Raw genomic sequence first — 13826 nt, forward strand, 5'->3', positions numbered from 1 at the left:
ATCATGAGCTTCGCTTCAAGTCTGACCACCGTCTGCTGGTCTGTAACACCGATCGGCAGGATTCAAAGAGAACGAGGAAGAAAAGTTTTCACTACCAAGCTGCCTGGGCGCTCGAACAGGATTTCAAGAGAGTGGTAGAATCCTCATGGGAAGGTAAGACCTGGACTGAGGGCATTGAAACATTCCAAGAGGCCGTGGTAAAATGGAATGAGACGTGTGTGGGGAATTTCTGTAAGAAGAAGCGCGAAGTTCTAAAACGTCTCGATAGGATTGATAGAAAAAGAAGGCAAGGGTCACACACGGGACTCAAGAGGCTAGAAGACAAACTATGGAAAGAATATCACAAGCTAGCAGCACAAGAAGAATTATACTGGTTTCAAAAATCCCGATGCAAGTGGCTTCAATGGGGAGATAAAAATACAAAGTTTTTCCATGCATCGGCAACCATCAAAAAGAGGTCTCAACGTGTGAATGCTCTGAGGGATGATAATGGAAACTGGGTTGAGGATTCTATCATGCTTAAGCAAATGGCATATGAATTCTACAAAAACCTCTATACAAAAGACGAAAATACGTCCAATCCCTCAAATTGGATCGCCAAGTTTCCCAGCCTAAGTGAAACAGAAATAACATGGTTATCAAGGGGTGTAGATCGTGTGGAGATTAAAAATGCAGCTTTTGAAATGGGGGCCTTGAAAGCACCAGGCCCGGATGGCTTGCAACCTCACTTCTTTCAATCCCAATGGGATATTATTGGGGAGCAAGTCTGTGAAAAGGTGGAGTACCTGTTTCGTTCTCCACAACATATGGGAGAGATCAACCAGACAAACATAGTTCTTATCCCTAAAACGGATCATCCCACCTGTCTTAAGGAGCTGCGACCTATTTCACTTTGTAATGTCAGCTTGAAGATTATTACTAAGCTACTTGCCAATCGTTTTAGAAGGGTCATGGACAAGCTGATTAGTGATGAGCAGTGTAGCTTTATTGCTGGCCGGTCTAGCTGTGATAATATAATCCTAGCTCAGGAAGCCATTCATACGTTACGAACAAACAAAAAAAAGAAGGGCTATGTAGCCATCAAAGTTGATATGGAGAAGGCGTATGATAGGTTGGATTGGGAATTTATTCGTCACACATTGCAATGCCTGGGAATTGCACAGCATATCATTGATGTTATTATGGCTGCTATTTCTTCAGCCTCGATGAGGGTACTATGGAATGGGGAGGCTAGCAATGAATTCTTTCCGACGCGTGGGGTGCGACAAGGAGATCCCCTTAGCCCGTACATATTTGTCCTTTGTATGGAAAGGTTGGGACATCAGATCAAAGAGGAGTGTGAGGCAAAGAAATGGAAGCCTCTTCGGTTTAAGAAAGATGGGCCATCACTGTCACATCTCTTTTTTGCGGATGACCTGGTACTCTTTACAGAAGCAAATCTAAAACAGATGGAGCTAGTTAGGCGAGTGTTGGGATCCTTTTGCTCAGTGTCCGGGCATAGAATAAATCTAGAAAAATCTAAGATGTTCTGCTCCAATTCCATACACTTCAACAGGAAAGTAGAACTAAGTCAGTCCTTGGGTATGGCGGTAACTACTGATCTGGGTAAATATTTGGGAGTGCCCCTATTTCATACCAGAGTCACCAAAGCAACGTATGCTCCCCTAGTGCAGAAAGTGAAAAGGAAACTCTCTTCATGGAAGGGGCGGTTTCTAACCTTTGCTGGAAGGTCCGTGCTCATTAAGTCGGTTATGGCTGCTCTTCCTACCTACCAGATGCAATCTTCAATTCTTCCAGTTGGCATCTTGGAGGAAATTGAGAAACTCAGTAGAAGCTTTCTGTGGAGTCAAGATGAAGAACTCAGGAAGGTGCACCTAATTGCCTGGGAGACAATTAAGCGACCAAAAAGATTTGGGGGCCTGGGATTTAAGGATCTCAAATGTCAAAATGTTGCTTTTGTGATGAAACTTTGTTGGTTACTTCTGACCAGGCCTGAAAAACTTTGGGTCAAGTGTTTAAAATCTAAATATTGCTGTGGGAATAATGAGATGCCGTTGGTAACAATGAAGAGAAAGGCATCTCACACCTGGAGATCCATTTGCCGTGTCTGGGAGAAATTCCTCAAAGGTGTGGGCAGGAAAATTAACAACGGGGATAAGACTAGCTTCTGGTGGGAGTACTGGCACCCACTAGACCGGCCTTTAGTTGACTTCGTTCAGGGGGAGACGAGCATTAACAGCTATGATAAAGTGAGTGATCATCTCCTACCTTGTGGAAGATGGAATGTTGAGTACTGGAGAACAATATTTCCAGAATGGGTCATCCATATTTTGAGCAGAATACCGCCTCCAACTGGAGGGAGGGAGGACGTTTTTACTTGGCGAAACGGAAAGGAGGGTATGTTCACGGTCAAAGCAGCGTATCTCTTTGTTAGACAGGACAGTGAATGCCCGAACAACAATATTTGGAGCGGACTTTGGAAATGGCAGATACCGGAGAGGGTTAAAACATTTATGTGGCATGTATCCCATGAGAGAATTGTTACAAATGCCTTGAGAGCCAAGAGAGGGTTAACTCAAGTAAATGGTTGTCCTTTCGAGTGTCACAGAGAGGAGAGTGTCATACACGTTTTGAGAGATTGTGAGAGAGCAAAAGATCTTTGGAAGCTTATTATTCATCCTAACTATTTTTCTAGTTTTTATACTGGATCCTTGCAGGTTTGGCTTAGATGGAACGCTGCGCATAATCCAGGCAGAGGAAGTGTTAGCAAATACCCTTGGACGCGAGTCTTCAGCTTAGCCTGCTGGCTACTTTGGACAACACGGTGCAAGTTTGTTTTTGAAGGGCATACATCATCATCGAAGGAAATGCTGCACAAATGCTACTACATGCTGATGGAAGCGGTCATCAACAATGAATTTAAGCATAAAGTATTCGGCAAACCAGGATACAGGGAGGAAATTTGGACACCACCACCAGTAAATGCTATCCGAATTGATGTGGACGGATCGGTTTGGACGCATCAACAAGCGGCGTGCGGTGGAGTCATCAGAGACTCAAATGCCGACTGGATCGTGGGTTTCCACAAGAATTTAGGTATATGCTCAACTCTGGAGGCAGAACTACAGGCAATACATGCGGGGCTCCAGCTAGGAAGAAACCTCTCAGCTGAACAGGTTTTGGTTTTCACAGATTCTATTGAAGCAGTTAATTTACTTATGAGAGATTATGTCGGGGAACACTCACAGAGAGACCTCATAACGAAGATAAGAGACATGGCTTTCGAGGAGAAAAGTGTTCAAATTCACCACACAAGTCGGACCCATATTAAGTGCGCTGATTTCATGGCCCGAGAAGGACATAGAGGATCAATGGGGATGGTGCTGAGATGGGAGATTCCTGATGGATGCAGGGAGATGTTTTTGGAAGACAAAACTTTGTGTCTGACTTCGGGTCTTTTGTAGGAGGCTTAGACTCCCCTTTTCAAGCTTTTGCTTGCCTTTTCCACTGTAAAAAAAAAAAAAAAAATCCAAACTCTGTATGGTAGTTTGTCTGCTGCAACGTGTGGACTCTGGCTGTGCCTGTGGTGCATAATTGGGGACGATAATGATGTTCATTACCAAATAAATGTGAGTCATTGATTTGATTTCTATCTGTTCTCAGATGCTGACTTATGATGCACTTCCCTCGTATTGTGTAATCTCAGTCGTCTTTATGTCAAGTATCATAATAGCACAATGCTTTCAACATTCTGGGTCCATCAATAGTGCCCACCTAAACATCATGCTTTGTCTTCGTTCACATTTATCTCTTATCTTCTCTCATAAAGCTGCGTCCAGATTTATCTCGGTATGGTGTGTGTGTGGGTGTTTTGTTTTTTAAAAAGAAAGCAAGTCAAGTTAAATCTTTATATGCGTGTGTATGTACAGCGCTTTAATTGTTGGGTATCAGTACCACAGCCCCGGTTTAACCTTTACAATTAGGATGAGAGACCCGTTTGAATCAGCGATTGGAAAAGCAGTTTATAGGAAAAGTAGTTTATAAAAAAGTGAAGTTGATAAAAGTTAAATTGGATATGTTGAATTGTGTTTGGATTGAAGTTTAGAAAAGTTAGTTTGTAAAAGTGAGATTGGTAAAAGCTTGTTTGGATTATAGTTAAGTAAAAATAAGTTTGGCTGAAAAATTACCAAAATGGGTATGAGTTTTAATAAATAATGAAACATAAAAAAATTGATTTCACATAATATAATGAAATTAAAATAATTTAATATGAAGAAATCAAATTTAATGAGTGAATTAAATTTTAAAATTTTAAAGAAATCATAAAAAATATTTTAAATATAAATTGAAACATAAAAAAAAAGTGAGATAATATAACGAAGAAGTGAAATTTAATGACTGAATTAAAATTGAGAGAAACCATAAAAAATATTTTGAGTATAAAATAAAACACGATAAAAAAAAATGAAAGCTGGTGGGACTTGCGGGTGGGACTTGAGTCTGGGAAAAGAAAGGAGGACTTCCGGGTGAAAAAGAAAGGACCTGACACGCACATTTGGTAAAAGCTCTTCTCAAATAAGCTCCTGCGTGGAGCTTATCTTCATTGAGCGTTTAGTAGGTTGAAAAATAAATAAGCTCAATAGGTTTTAAACTCTTCCAAACAGAGCTATATGATCAACCCAGCTTAAATTATAATATAAGCTGCTTTTGGGTCAGCAAACGCTGACCCAAACAGAGCCGGTATCTTGCGAGATTGGCAGAGTTAAATCTCACTCCTCGTGTAAAAAGCAAGTGATATTAAAAGAGTGTTTGAATAAAACTAAATTATAATTTTAAAAATAATTTATAATATATAAAATAAGTACGTGAGAAGAATTTTATCTTACTGAATCAAACATCAGAGGCCAATCAAATAAAAATGGGATCTTTTATGAGATTTGGTTGGCCTTATTCGTTCAGATGAAGTCCTGCTAACGTTCGTAAGTTCTACTTACTTTTCTTATCTTCTCATGTCAGGTGCATGCCAAAACTCAATTAGTGATTGTGATTGGATTGTGAATAGATTATACGGAGCGACTGACGCAACACGCCCCACCCACACAAGAGTGACAAAGACTCCTGGTGTTTATGCATAGAATCTAGTGTCTGTGAAGTGTGAACAATAATTTTAGAGAAAACTGTAATTAGGTTCGTCCAAGAGAATTAAATAAAAAAAATCTTTTAAAATCATAAAATTATTCTGAAATTCAAAGAAACATTATTACAATAAATTTTATTTATTCAATTACTAAATATATTTTTTTCTTAAGTTTGCACTGGCAACTGAAAGAAAAATGGTTGACAGCTTAAGATGCAAGAATTGACAACTATTACGGCAAGTATTGATAACTCATAAATTATATTTTGTGATGTGTTGAGAAAATGTGTTGTCAATAACTGCCACGATAGTTATCAATCATTACATCTTAATTTGTTAACGACTGTTCTTTCAATTGTTAATGCAAACTTTAAAAACATAATAAAAACAATTTGATAATTAAACAAATAAAATTTATTGTAAAAAAATTTCTTGAGATTTTAGAATGATTTTATGATTTCAAAAAAAAAATTATTTAATTCCTTTGAGTAGAACCTTATTGCAATTTCCCCATAATTTTATCTCAAAAAAGGAGTCACGCAGCACCTTTAAAAGAATTATTACAAGGTTTTAAATAGAGTAAAAATACTCTGTCCATTTGTTTTGCTTTAATTACATATACTTCTCTTATATTTTAAAAACATATATTTTAGTTCAAATTATTAATACTATTTAAAAACATTTTAAAAAAAGTTTCAGATATATTTTTTAATTAAAATTTACCTTTCACTATATTAAATTTCTAACTTTTAACATTAATACTTATTAATGATCTATTTAATATTTTTTCTAAATTTAGTAAATGAATATATAACTTTATAATTTAATTAAAAATACGTATATGTGATTACAAAACATTTTCAGCCAACATATATATTTAAAAGATTACATCACAAATAAATTTAAATAAATAAACAAGATTAAACATTTAAATTTATTGTAAAATAAAATTTTATATTTGTAATATTAATTAAATTTATTATATGATAATCTATTTAATAGTATAACAAAAAATATTAAAATGTGTATTGAAATTATTTTTTAATTTCAAATAAAGATATTAAATTATAACTACTATGTAATATTTGCTTGAAGATGGGGTATTTTAGTCAAAATAATAGGTCAACACTATGATTTAACAGTCAATTAATAGCTGGATGGACGAAAATTGAATCCTAAAACCAGAAGAAATATTTGTATAACATATATTTTGATTTTAAATGAGGTTTATACAAGTTTTTAAAATAAAAGAAGGTCTCTGCAATTTATATTAAATAGACAGGAGATTGATATATTTTACTCTTTTAAATAATAAAAATTAATTATAAAAATTTCAATAATAGGTGAATAACATGGATTTGTTGTTATTTCTTATCATTCATGATATTTTGCTCAATTGTTATGAGACATTTTATGATTATATTCATATATTGATATCTTTTTAATAGTTCTTTCAATAATTAACCTCGTAATTGAGATGATTTATTTTAAGTATCTTGTGTATCATACAAAAACCCCACTATTCATCAGTTATAGAAAATCTGATTCTAATTAACCTTGCTTTAAATGCCTTTTATTTCATTGCTTATTAGAGACTTGTATTTATGAATATTCTAACTTATAATATTCTTAATATAAGATCTACTTATGATAAATTTAAAAAGTTAAATAAATTATTTAATTGTCACAAACATGACATAACCATCCTATAATAATTTTTATAATACTATTAAGTTATACGTTGATCTATAAATTATAAATGAGATAAATTAATTAAAAAATATAAACATAAAAAACAAGGTGAGTTGAGTTGGAGCAAATCCATCTTCCTAAGTGACTCGGCTGCAGTATTAAAGCTGATGTAAGAGCATAACACCTCAAAACTACTCAGGTGAGTGGATCGTGACATTGCAGTCTGAATTTTTTAAGACGATGAAGTAAACGAAGCACCCAGATAAGCGAATTGAATTTTGATGAGGTGCGAGAAAAATAAGGAAATAATGGAATGAGAATTACACAATTATTGAAATGTGAAAAGGAAGCAGGCAAGAAGGTGGATACGTACGATAATAAGATCATTTATTCCGGGAGGGGGATCAAAGGGGAGGGAACGGATATGTCTGCAATGGAGAGCCATAACAACGCAACGCATTTCACTGCAGACAAGAAGCAGATCGCAATACGACCCCGGCCATCAAATGGCTATGTTGCGTAGGGAAGAGACACGCGAGCTGTGTGGGAGCTTCCATGCGGTGCGTTATTTACAGCGCCTACCCCACTACTCACATGCCCTTGCCTCGACGACGCTATACTGTTGGTGGCCCCTCTCTGTCCCTCTCCTGCCTCCACCGCCCTCACCGGCTGTGGCCCTACGTTCACTGCCTTCTGGCTCCTACAGCTCAGCAACGACATCCCGTTTCCCGATGATCCTTTCCGTTTCCACTTCTCTGCCGGCTGAACCTCCCCACCGCCATGCACGATGCCCGCGTCGTCCGCTATCTCCGATGCGCTCGCTGAGAAGTTGACCGCGCTTGCTCTGTCGAACCCTTCTGCGGTTGTCACGCTCCAGTCGATGCTCGCCTCGCTTGGCTCGTAGCACTCGGTTATTGTGGGTGTTGTTGAATCCATGCTTCGCCTGCCGAACAGGTAGCTGTGGTTGTTGTTGGTGCCTAATCGTTTTGCGTCGAATGTGGTGACGTCGTCGAGGGAGTCTCTTCGCCGATACATGATTGGGCATGTCGATGTGGTCTGGGTGGAGAAGCTCTCTATTTCGAATAGATCGGAGCTTGCGTCGCTTGCTACGTCGTCGTCGATGATTCGTGACTTGGGGCTTGGGGGGAATGGGAAATTCTGGCGACCTCTGTCGTTGGGTTTTCGTGGAACAGAGTCGAGTTCGATGTCGGGAGGTCGGAAAATTTCCAAGGATTCCCGGCGTGGATCTTCATCGACCTCGTTCACGTTCTGTAATGCTGTGGTGGGCTTTTCTGACTGTGGTTTCAATACAGGGAAGGTGAAGCCATCAGCGAAGGGTCTGGCGGAGGTGAGGAATCGTGGAGGCTGCAAAATTGCAGGAACTCGAGTTCCAGCTGATTGGTGTCTTTGAGACTGGGCGACAAACATTTCCTGGTCTAACGGTCTCTGGTCCACCCAGTTGCTGCTGTGTATGATGGGAATCGGAATCTTTTGGTTTTCAGGATTATTAGCCGCTGCCGTGACCGTCTCCATGTTCATTGTAAACTTGTCTATTGGCGTCTTGAAATCGGGGCTATCTAGGTCCTGCCTTTTGAGGTTCAGAGAATCTCTGGTGATTTGGCTGTGTGATAAACGTGGTGGAGCTGGTGGTGTTTGTGCCATTTGGGTTTTGTTCTCTAATTTATTTTCCTTCACCTCAACGGATTTCTTACCAGAGCAAGGACATTTTCTTCGAAAAAACCACATGGGTTTACACAATGAATCTCTGAGCTTCCTGTTGGGATCAGTGGGATGAGGTGGGTTCCTCATAGAGACTGAAATAGCTCCTGGAGGATGAGAGAGCAAACCAGTTTGGCTATTCCAACTGGCTTCTGAAGAGGCTGTTGGAGTTGCAGCATGGAAAGAACGTGCTCTGTAGTTCCTGATGTTAGAATAACCTTCAATAGATGAAGCAGAGGAGTATCGTCTGGGCTCCGTAATAGTACCACCCCGCTCCGGATTGTGTTCGACATTCAAATTAACCAGTGGAGATACTCTACTGTTGCTGCTAATGCTTACCTTTTGCATGTCATTGTTGGTTGCTTCGTTGAAATACTTGTGGGCATCAAATATACTGAGCTCAGAATCATCAAGGGCTCTACATCCACCAAGGCCAACGGGGAGATGTCGCTGGCAACTAATTGCCTCATCGGGCCTCAGATAAAAGAGAAAGATGCATCTCTATCTCTCAGAGCAGGAGACTTGGGAGGAATCAGGTTCCCATGAAAGGTCTTCATCACTGTTGTTCTTTCCATTTTGCTTGCTCTTGCGTGAGATATTAATTAATAATACATTTGTAACTGGCAAAGCTGAAGATGAAACTGACTAGTGGAGCTGTATCCTCTGAAATTACTTCTGCATATGCTGATATATACGAAGTGCAGGGCTATGTATCCTAATGTGCCAACTTGTCCTGTCATCAATCATGAAGCAGTAAAAACTGCTTATTCTTCCCCCACATGTCCTTTTCCCTTCACATTCTACGAAACAAACTTCCAATTTATGATCGGCCTCAGACATATGTCTTCTTAATGCATTATGAGTAAACAACAAAAGTCAGTGAATTTAAAATACAGCATACCAGCTAAATTATGACATATCCTTCTGGATAGAATGATAGAATAACCAATGCCATGTGGCAATTCATAATTTGGTTGCATCATCATTTATGACCATTTGTTACCGGCAATCTCTGTCAAGAGATCAATCATTGTAACAAATTGCAGCTCCTTGTGAGTTGTGTGCGTTACAGTAGCTTTAGTTAGCAGACACCATGCCCAACATATAACATTCAAGCAGCAGACACCTGCTCGCTATGAAGTACGGTTTCTTCAATTCAGATTAAAAAAAAAAAAAAGGCTAATGCTGCTTGCTTTTGAAAAGGATAATAGGATATATAAAGAGATACAGGATTTCCTCATGATACAAGGTAAACATGTTAGGCTCTTCCATGTGTTGGCTTATCTTAATGTGTGAAGCATCACTCAGAAAGAGTCGGGCATATGCCATGTGAAGCTATGAAACATCACTTTAATGCGAAGTGCATGTTGGCTCCATATTGCATGCCTCATAAGTCTAGTATGACTGCAAATCAATCGAGATATCTAAAAAGTGCCTGGATTGATCTCTTGTATATCCCTGATGGATTCCATCTTATCTTAAGATCTACAAGTTCTACTTTCTTTTCCTTATTTTCAAAGTAACCTTTATTTCTCTTACTGTGACTACGCGTGACAGGTTTGGTGGTGTTGATTCAAGCTATTAGGAAAGAAACAAGTCCCATCTGACATCAAATATGAGCCAGAAATCAATGGGAATGTGTGTGAGGGTCCATTCCATTTGACATTTAGGGAAGAAGGTCTGTCTGAACTCTGGAGAGACCATAAGTAACTGTCTTTATGGTTTTACGCAATCAAGCTCATCAGAGGTGGATTGATTTGGGAAGAAGTGGGTGGTGGGTCACCATTAACATTCTGGGTAACGCGCACTGCTTTATTGCCTGCCTCTAGACAATTTATGTATAGGTCTTGATCAGTGTGGGCTGACATATGCTCCGGAGAAAGACTTGGTTACATTCTTTTTTCTATCTAATCAAGCAAGTCTTTTTTTCACCTAGTAAATGTTGTACTTATTTGTTCATTGTCAATGTTTATACTACAACTATTCATTGACTAGAAACAGGTGATGTGTTGCTTATGATAAGGCTTCTCCTGTTCTTGAGCAGATGAGCCAGTCCGTTATGCCCCTCGTAAAATGTATATACGTCCCAATGTCCCATACTGGTTTGGGCTAAGAACAACTATTTTGTCATAAAAATCAATAGAGTGTACTGTTATTGGTTCCTGTACCCAGTAGTTGTTCATTGACTAGAAACGGACTTTGTTGCTTATTGCATGTTTGCTTCTGTTCTTTAGCAGATGAGCGCGTCTGTTAAAACCCCCCGTAAAATGAATGCATATAGTTCTGGCTAATAACGTTTTGTCATAAATCATACAGGGAAATAGTTCTTGCTTATTTTTCCTCCTTTATCCACGTGAAGCATAAATTTATGATTCTAGTGTTGCTCTTATTTTATTGGTTTAGCTAACTAGTTGTTGGGCATAATTTTTAGTTAAAGACCTGTACAATTCTTATGTATAATTATGTCTAAGTAACAGGAAGTCATTGCCTTATTGGTTATTAGTCTTGGGAGAAATATTTTAGTTGCTTTTTGATAAATGTCTTCACACACACACACCCCCAAGGAAATATGTTTTATTTTTGAATTACAGCTTGATTTTAACTTTAACGTGTTAAATTTCAGGGCTGCTGGCTCACTGTAAAATATAAGATCTAATGGTATAAGATTTGCTTAGATATGCGCCGACATGATATAAAGCTTTAAATCTTGAATAGTATGCCGCTGTTGACGTAACGCTATATGAGATATTATTATATCATGTTTTTGCTCACTGTATAAGATATTGTATTGTATTATCACTTTTCTGATGGCATATAACATGATATTGGGAACGAGTATCATTTCCTTAAAAATGATAAATGTTGTATATTCATCTATTTCTTAAAAAGAAAAACTAAAGTACATAAAAAGTGCACAAATTGATAAATTATCGGAACTGTTCTGAAATATGTGTTTCTTTTAATCATCAAATTTGAATTTAAAGCTTTACCCCCCCCCCCCAAAAGAAAAAAATTGAATTTAGATATCTTCCTGCATACGACCTAATTTGACAATATATTTTCTCAGCATATTACACCATAAGTTGTCAAACCAGTCGCGATAGTTGTCAGTCCTTACACCCTGAGTTGTCAATCACTGCTCTTTCAGTTGTCAATGCAAACTTAAAAAAAAAGGAAGGGTAATTTGGTAAGTGAATAAATAAAATTTAATGCAAAATTTTTTTTAGGATTTTAAAATAATTTCATGATTTCAAAAGATATTTTTGTATTTAATTTCTTTGAGTGGGACCTAATTGCCATTTTTCCAATAAATAAAGGGTGAGTGAAGTGAAAGCACTGTCGGAACAGTTATCCAACGGTTCCGTACGAAAACCGACAGAACATACCCATTTGTTCAAAATGATGAACTTTTATAGTTCACCCTTTGTTTCAAATTTGTACGAAGAAATATCATGGAATAATGTATGATAAAATCTAACCAAACGGAGAAAGAGTCGTACAAGAATAAATCTTGTAGTGTAGAGGGAGGAGCAAAAGCACGGGACTTTCCTACTTGCCACGAATTTCCACCACCACCACACAAACAGAAAAAAGAAAATATGGCCCAGACAAAGAAAGATCTCATCCCAATCATCATCTATGGCTCTTCTTCCCTCCATTTCCCATGTCTACTCCTCCCAACGCTGTCTTCCATTTCTTCTTCCTTCTCTTGACAACCCCATTTCTTTTTCTTCAAAATCTTTCAACGCACTGACTCCATTTAGGCTGCGACTGAACCACAGAAGCAGAAACTCCAAGCTCTTTTTTGTTTCTTACAGGTATTTCATAGATGAAGATGATGAAGATGATGAAGAGGAGGACGCTGAAGATCACAACTTTGATGAAGCAGTGGCTCTATTCAATGGCAGAGATTACTACAAGTGCCATGACTATCTCGAGGTTCTATGGCACGAAGCTGAAGACCCTACCAGAACTCTGATTCATGGTATTCTGCAATGTGCTGTAGGATTTCATCACCTCTTCAACCAGGTTTTTGACATTGCCCATGAGATATTCCATTTCTTTTTTCATTTTCCTTTCATTTAAGAATTTGGGTTGTGTTTTGATTTGAGAATTGTGCGTGAATTGGCTGGTTAGAACCACAGAGGAGCAATGATGCAGTTGGGAGAGGGGCTTTGTAAGCTGAGAAAGATGGAGTTTCAAACTGGGCCGTTTCATGAGTTTGAGAAAGACATTTCTGCAGTTCTGGATTTTATATACCAGACACAGATAGAACTAGCTGCTTGTGAGTCGCTTCACTCTAAAAAGCTTTGACATGTTCAGGTTTAATGAAAAGTTATGTGATGTTTTGTGTAATTTGAGCAGGCGGTGATGATATGTGTGTGGCAATGGATCAATCAGAAAGATCTTACCAACTTCTAGGGGAATATGGTGCAGGACAACGTGTGTATGATCTAGAACTTGGTAATGATGCCTCAGTGTACATTGTGTTCTATCCACCAGGCTCTCATGCTGCCACTGAACCACCAAGGGTAAAGCTTCCCAAAATTAAGGCCGCCACAGAACATCTTGTGGCCTATGGTTATCGATAAAAAATAGTTGAAAAGAAAAAACAAAATAAACCTCGTCCATCGATTGTAGATCATTGAAATTAATTGGTGAGTTTAAACTTAGTTGCATGTTATATCAATGGCCTCTGTGCTCAACAGTGTAGATGTGATAAACCAGAGAAGAATAGAACCAATATTAATGTACAATTAAAAAAATTTCCTTTGAATTATGGTATTCATAATATAATTCATGATATCATGTGTTTGCTCGAAAGCATGATTCTGGATTCCAAAACTAGCTAGGAAAGAGGACGATATTAGAAATCTTAGAAATTTTGATACTGACGTAGAAGTCTATCTACGTGGATTCAATTTTACAGCGGCTCCAAACTGGGTTTAGAATCTGGCAAGCAATAGGGTGGCAAATGGGATTAGCTTCTCAACAAAGTCGTACTGATATTGTACAAGCTTATTTCCTATTTATGATAATAACAACTCAGCGCTGTCTTGAAACGTGACAATATGATTCGTTCCCCCGGATTTTCTTGCCCCGTCTGTTTGCTCGCTGTGAGCTTGGCGAGTGAGCCGATTCATATTCGCATATTTTGTAAAAGAATATATAATACACGCTTTCTTTTTTTTTTTTTCACACGCTTTTAAAATTAGCTAGAGAACGTAATACCATGAACAATTCAATTATTTATATTACAATTGTATATATCAATTAT

The 13826-nt window shown here is 37.9% G+C and overlaps 2 protein-coding genes across 2 annotated transcripts; one reads left to right on the plus strand and one right to left on the minus strand.

Annotated features, from left to right (window-relative positions):
• Positions 1-7199: 7199 nt before the first annotated feature.
• LOC114724528 (protein PHYTOCHROME KINASE SUBSTRATE 4-like) lies at positions 7200-10791 on the minus strand. Its single transcript, XM_028910885.1, is given in 2 exon segments — positions 7200-9033; positions 9036-10791. Coding segments are annotated over 2 exon segments (1782 nt in total). The 5' UTR covers positions 9124-10791; the 3' UTR covers positions 7200-7339.
• A 1320-nt stretch (positions 10792-12111) lies between these two features.
• LOC114724538 (uncharacterized) lies at positions 12112-13372 on the plus strand. Its single transcript, XM_028910899.1, has 3 exons — positions 12112-12577; positions 12686-12833; positions 12914-13372. Exons 1-3 carry the CDS (start codon positions 12188-12190, stop codon positions 13138-13140), a joined length of 765 nt encoding a protein of 254 aa, XP_028766732.1. The 5' UTR covers positions 12112-12187; the 3' UTR covers positions 13141-13372.
• Positions 13373-13826: the final 454 nt, after the last annotated feature.

This window comes from Neltuma alba, unplaced genomic scaffold (genome assembly GCF_004799145.2).
Source record: "Neltuma alba isolate B1F8T4 unplaced genomic scaffold, ASM479914v2 tig00012192_pilon, whole genome shotgun sequence".
Lineage (NCBI taxonomy): Eukaryota > Viridiplantae > Streptophyta > Magnoliopsida > Fabales > Fabaceae > Neltuma > Neltuma alba.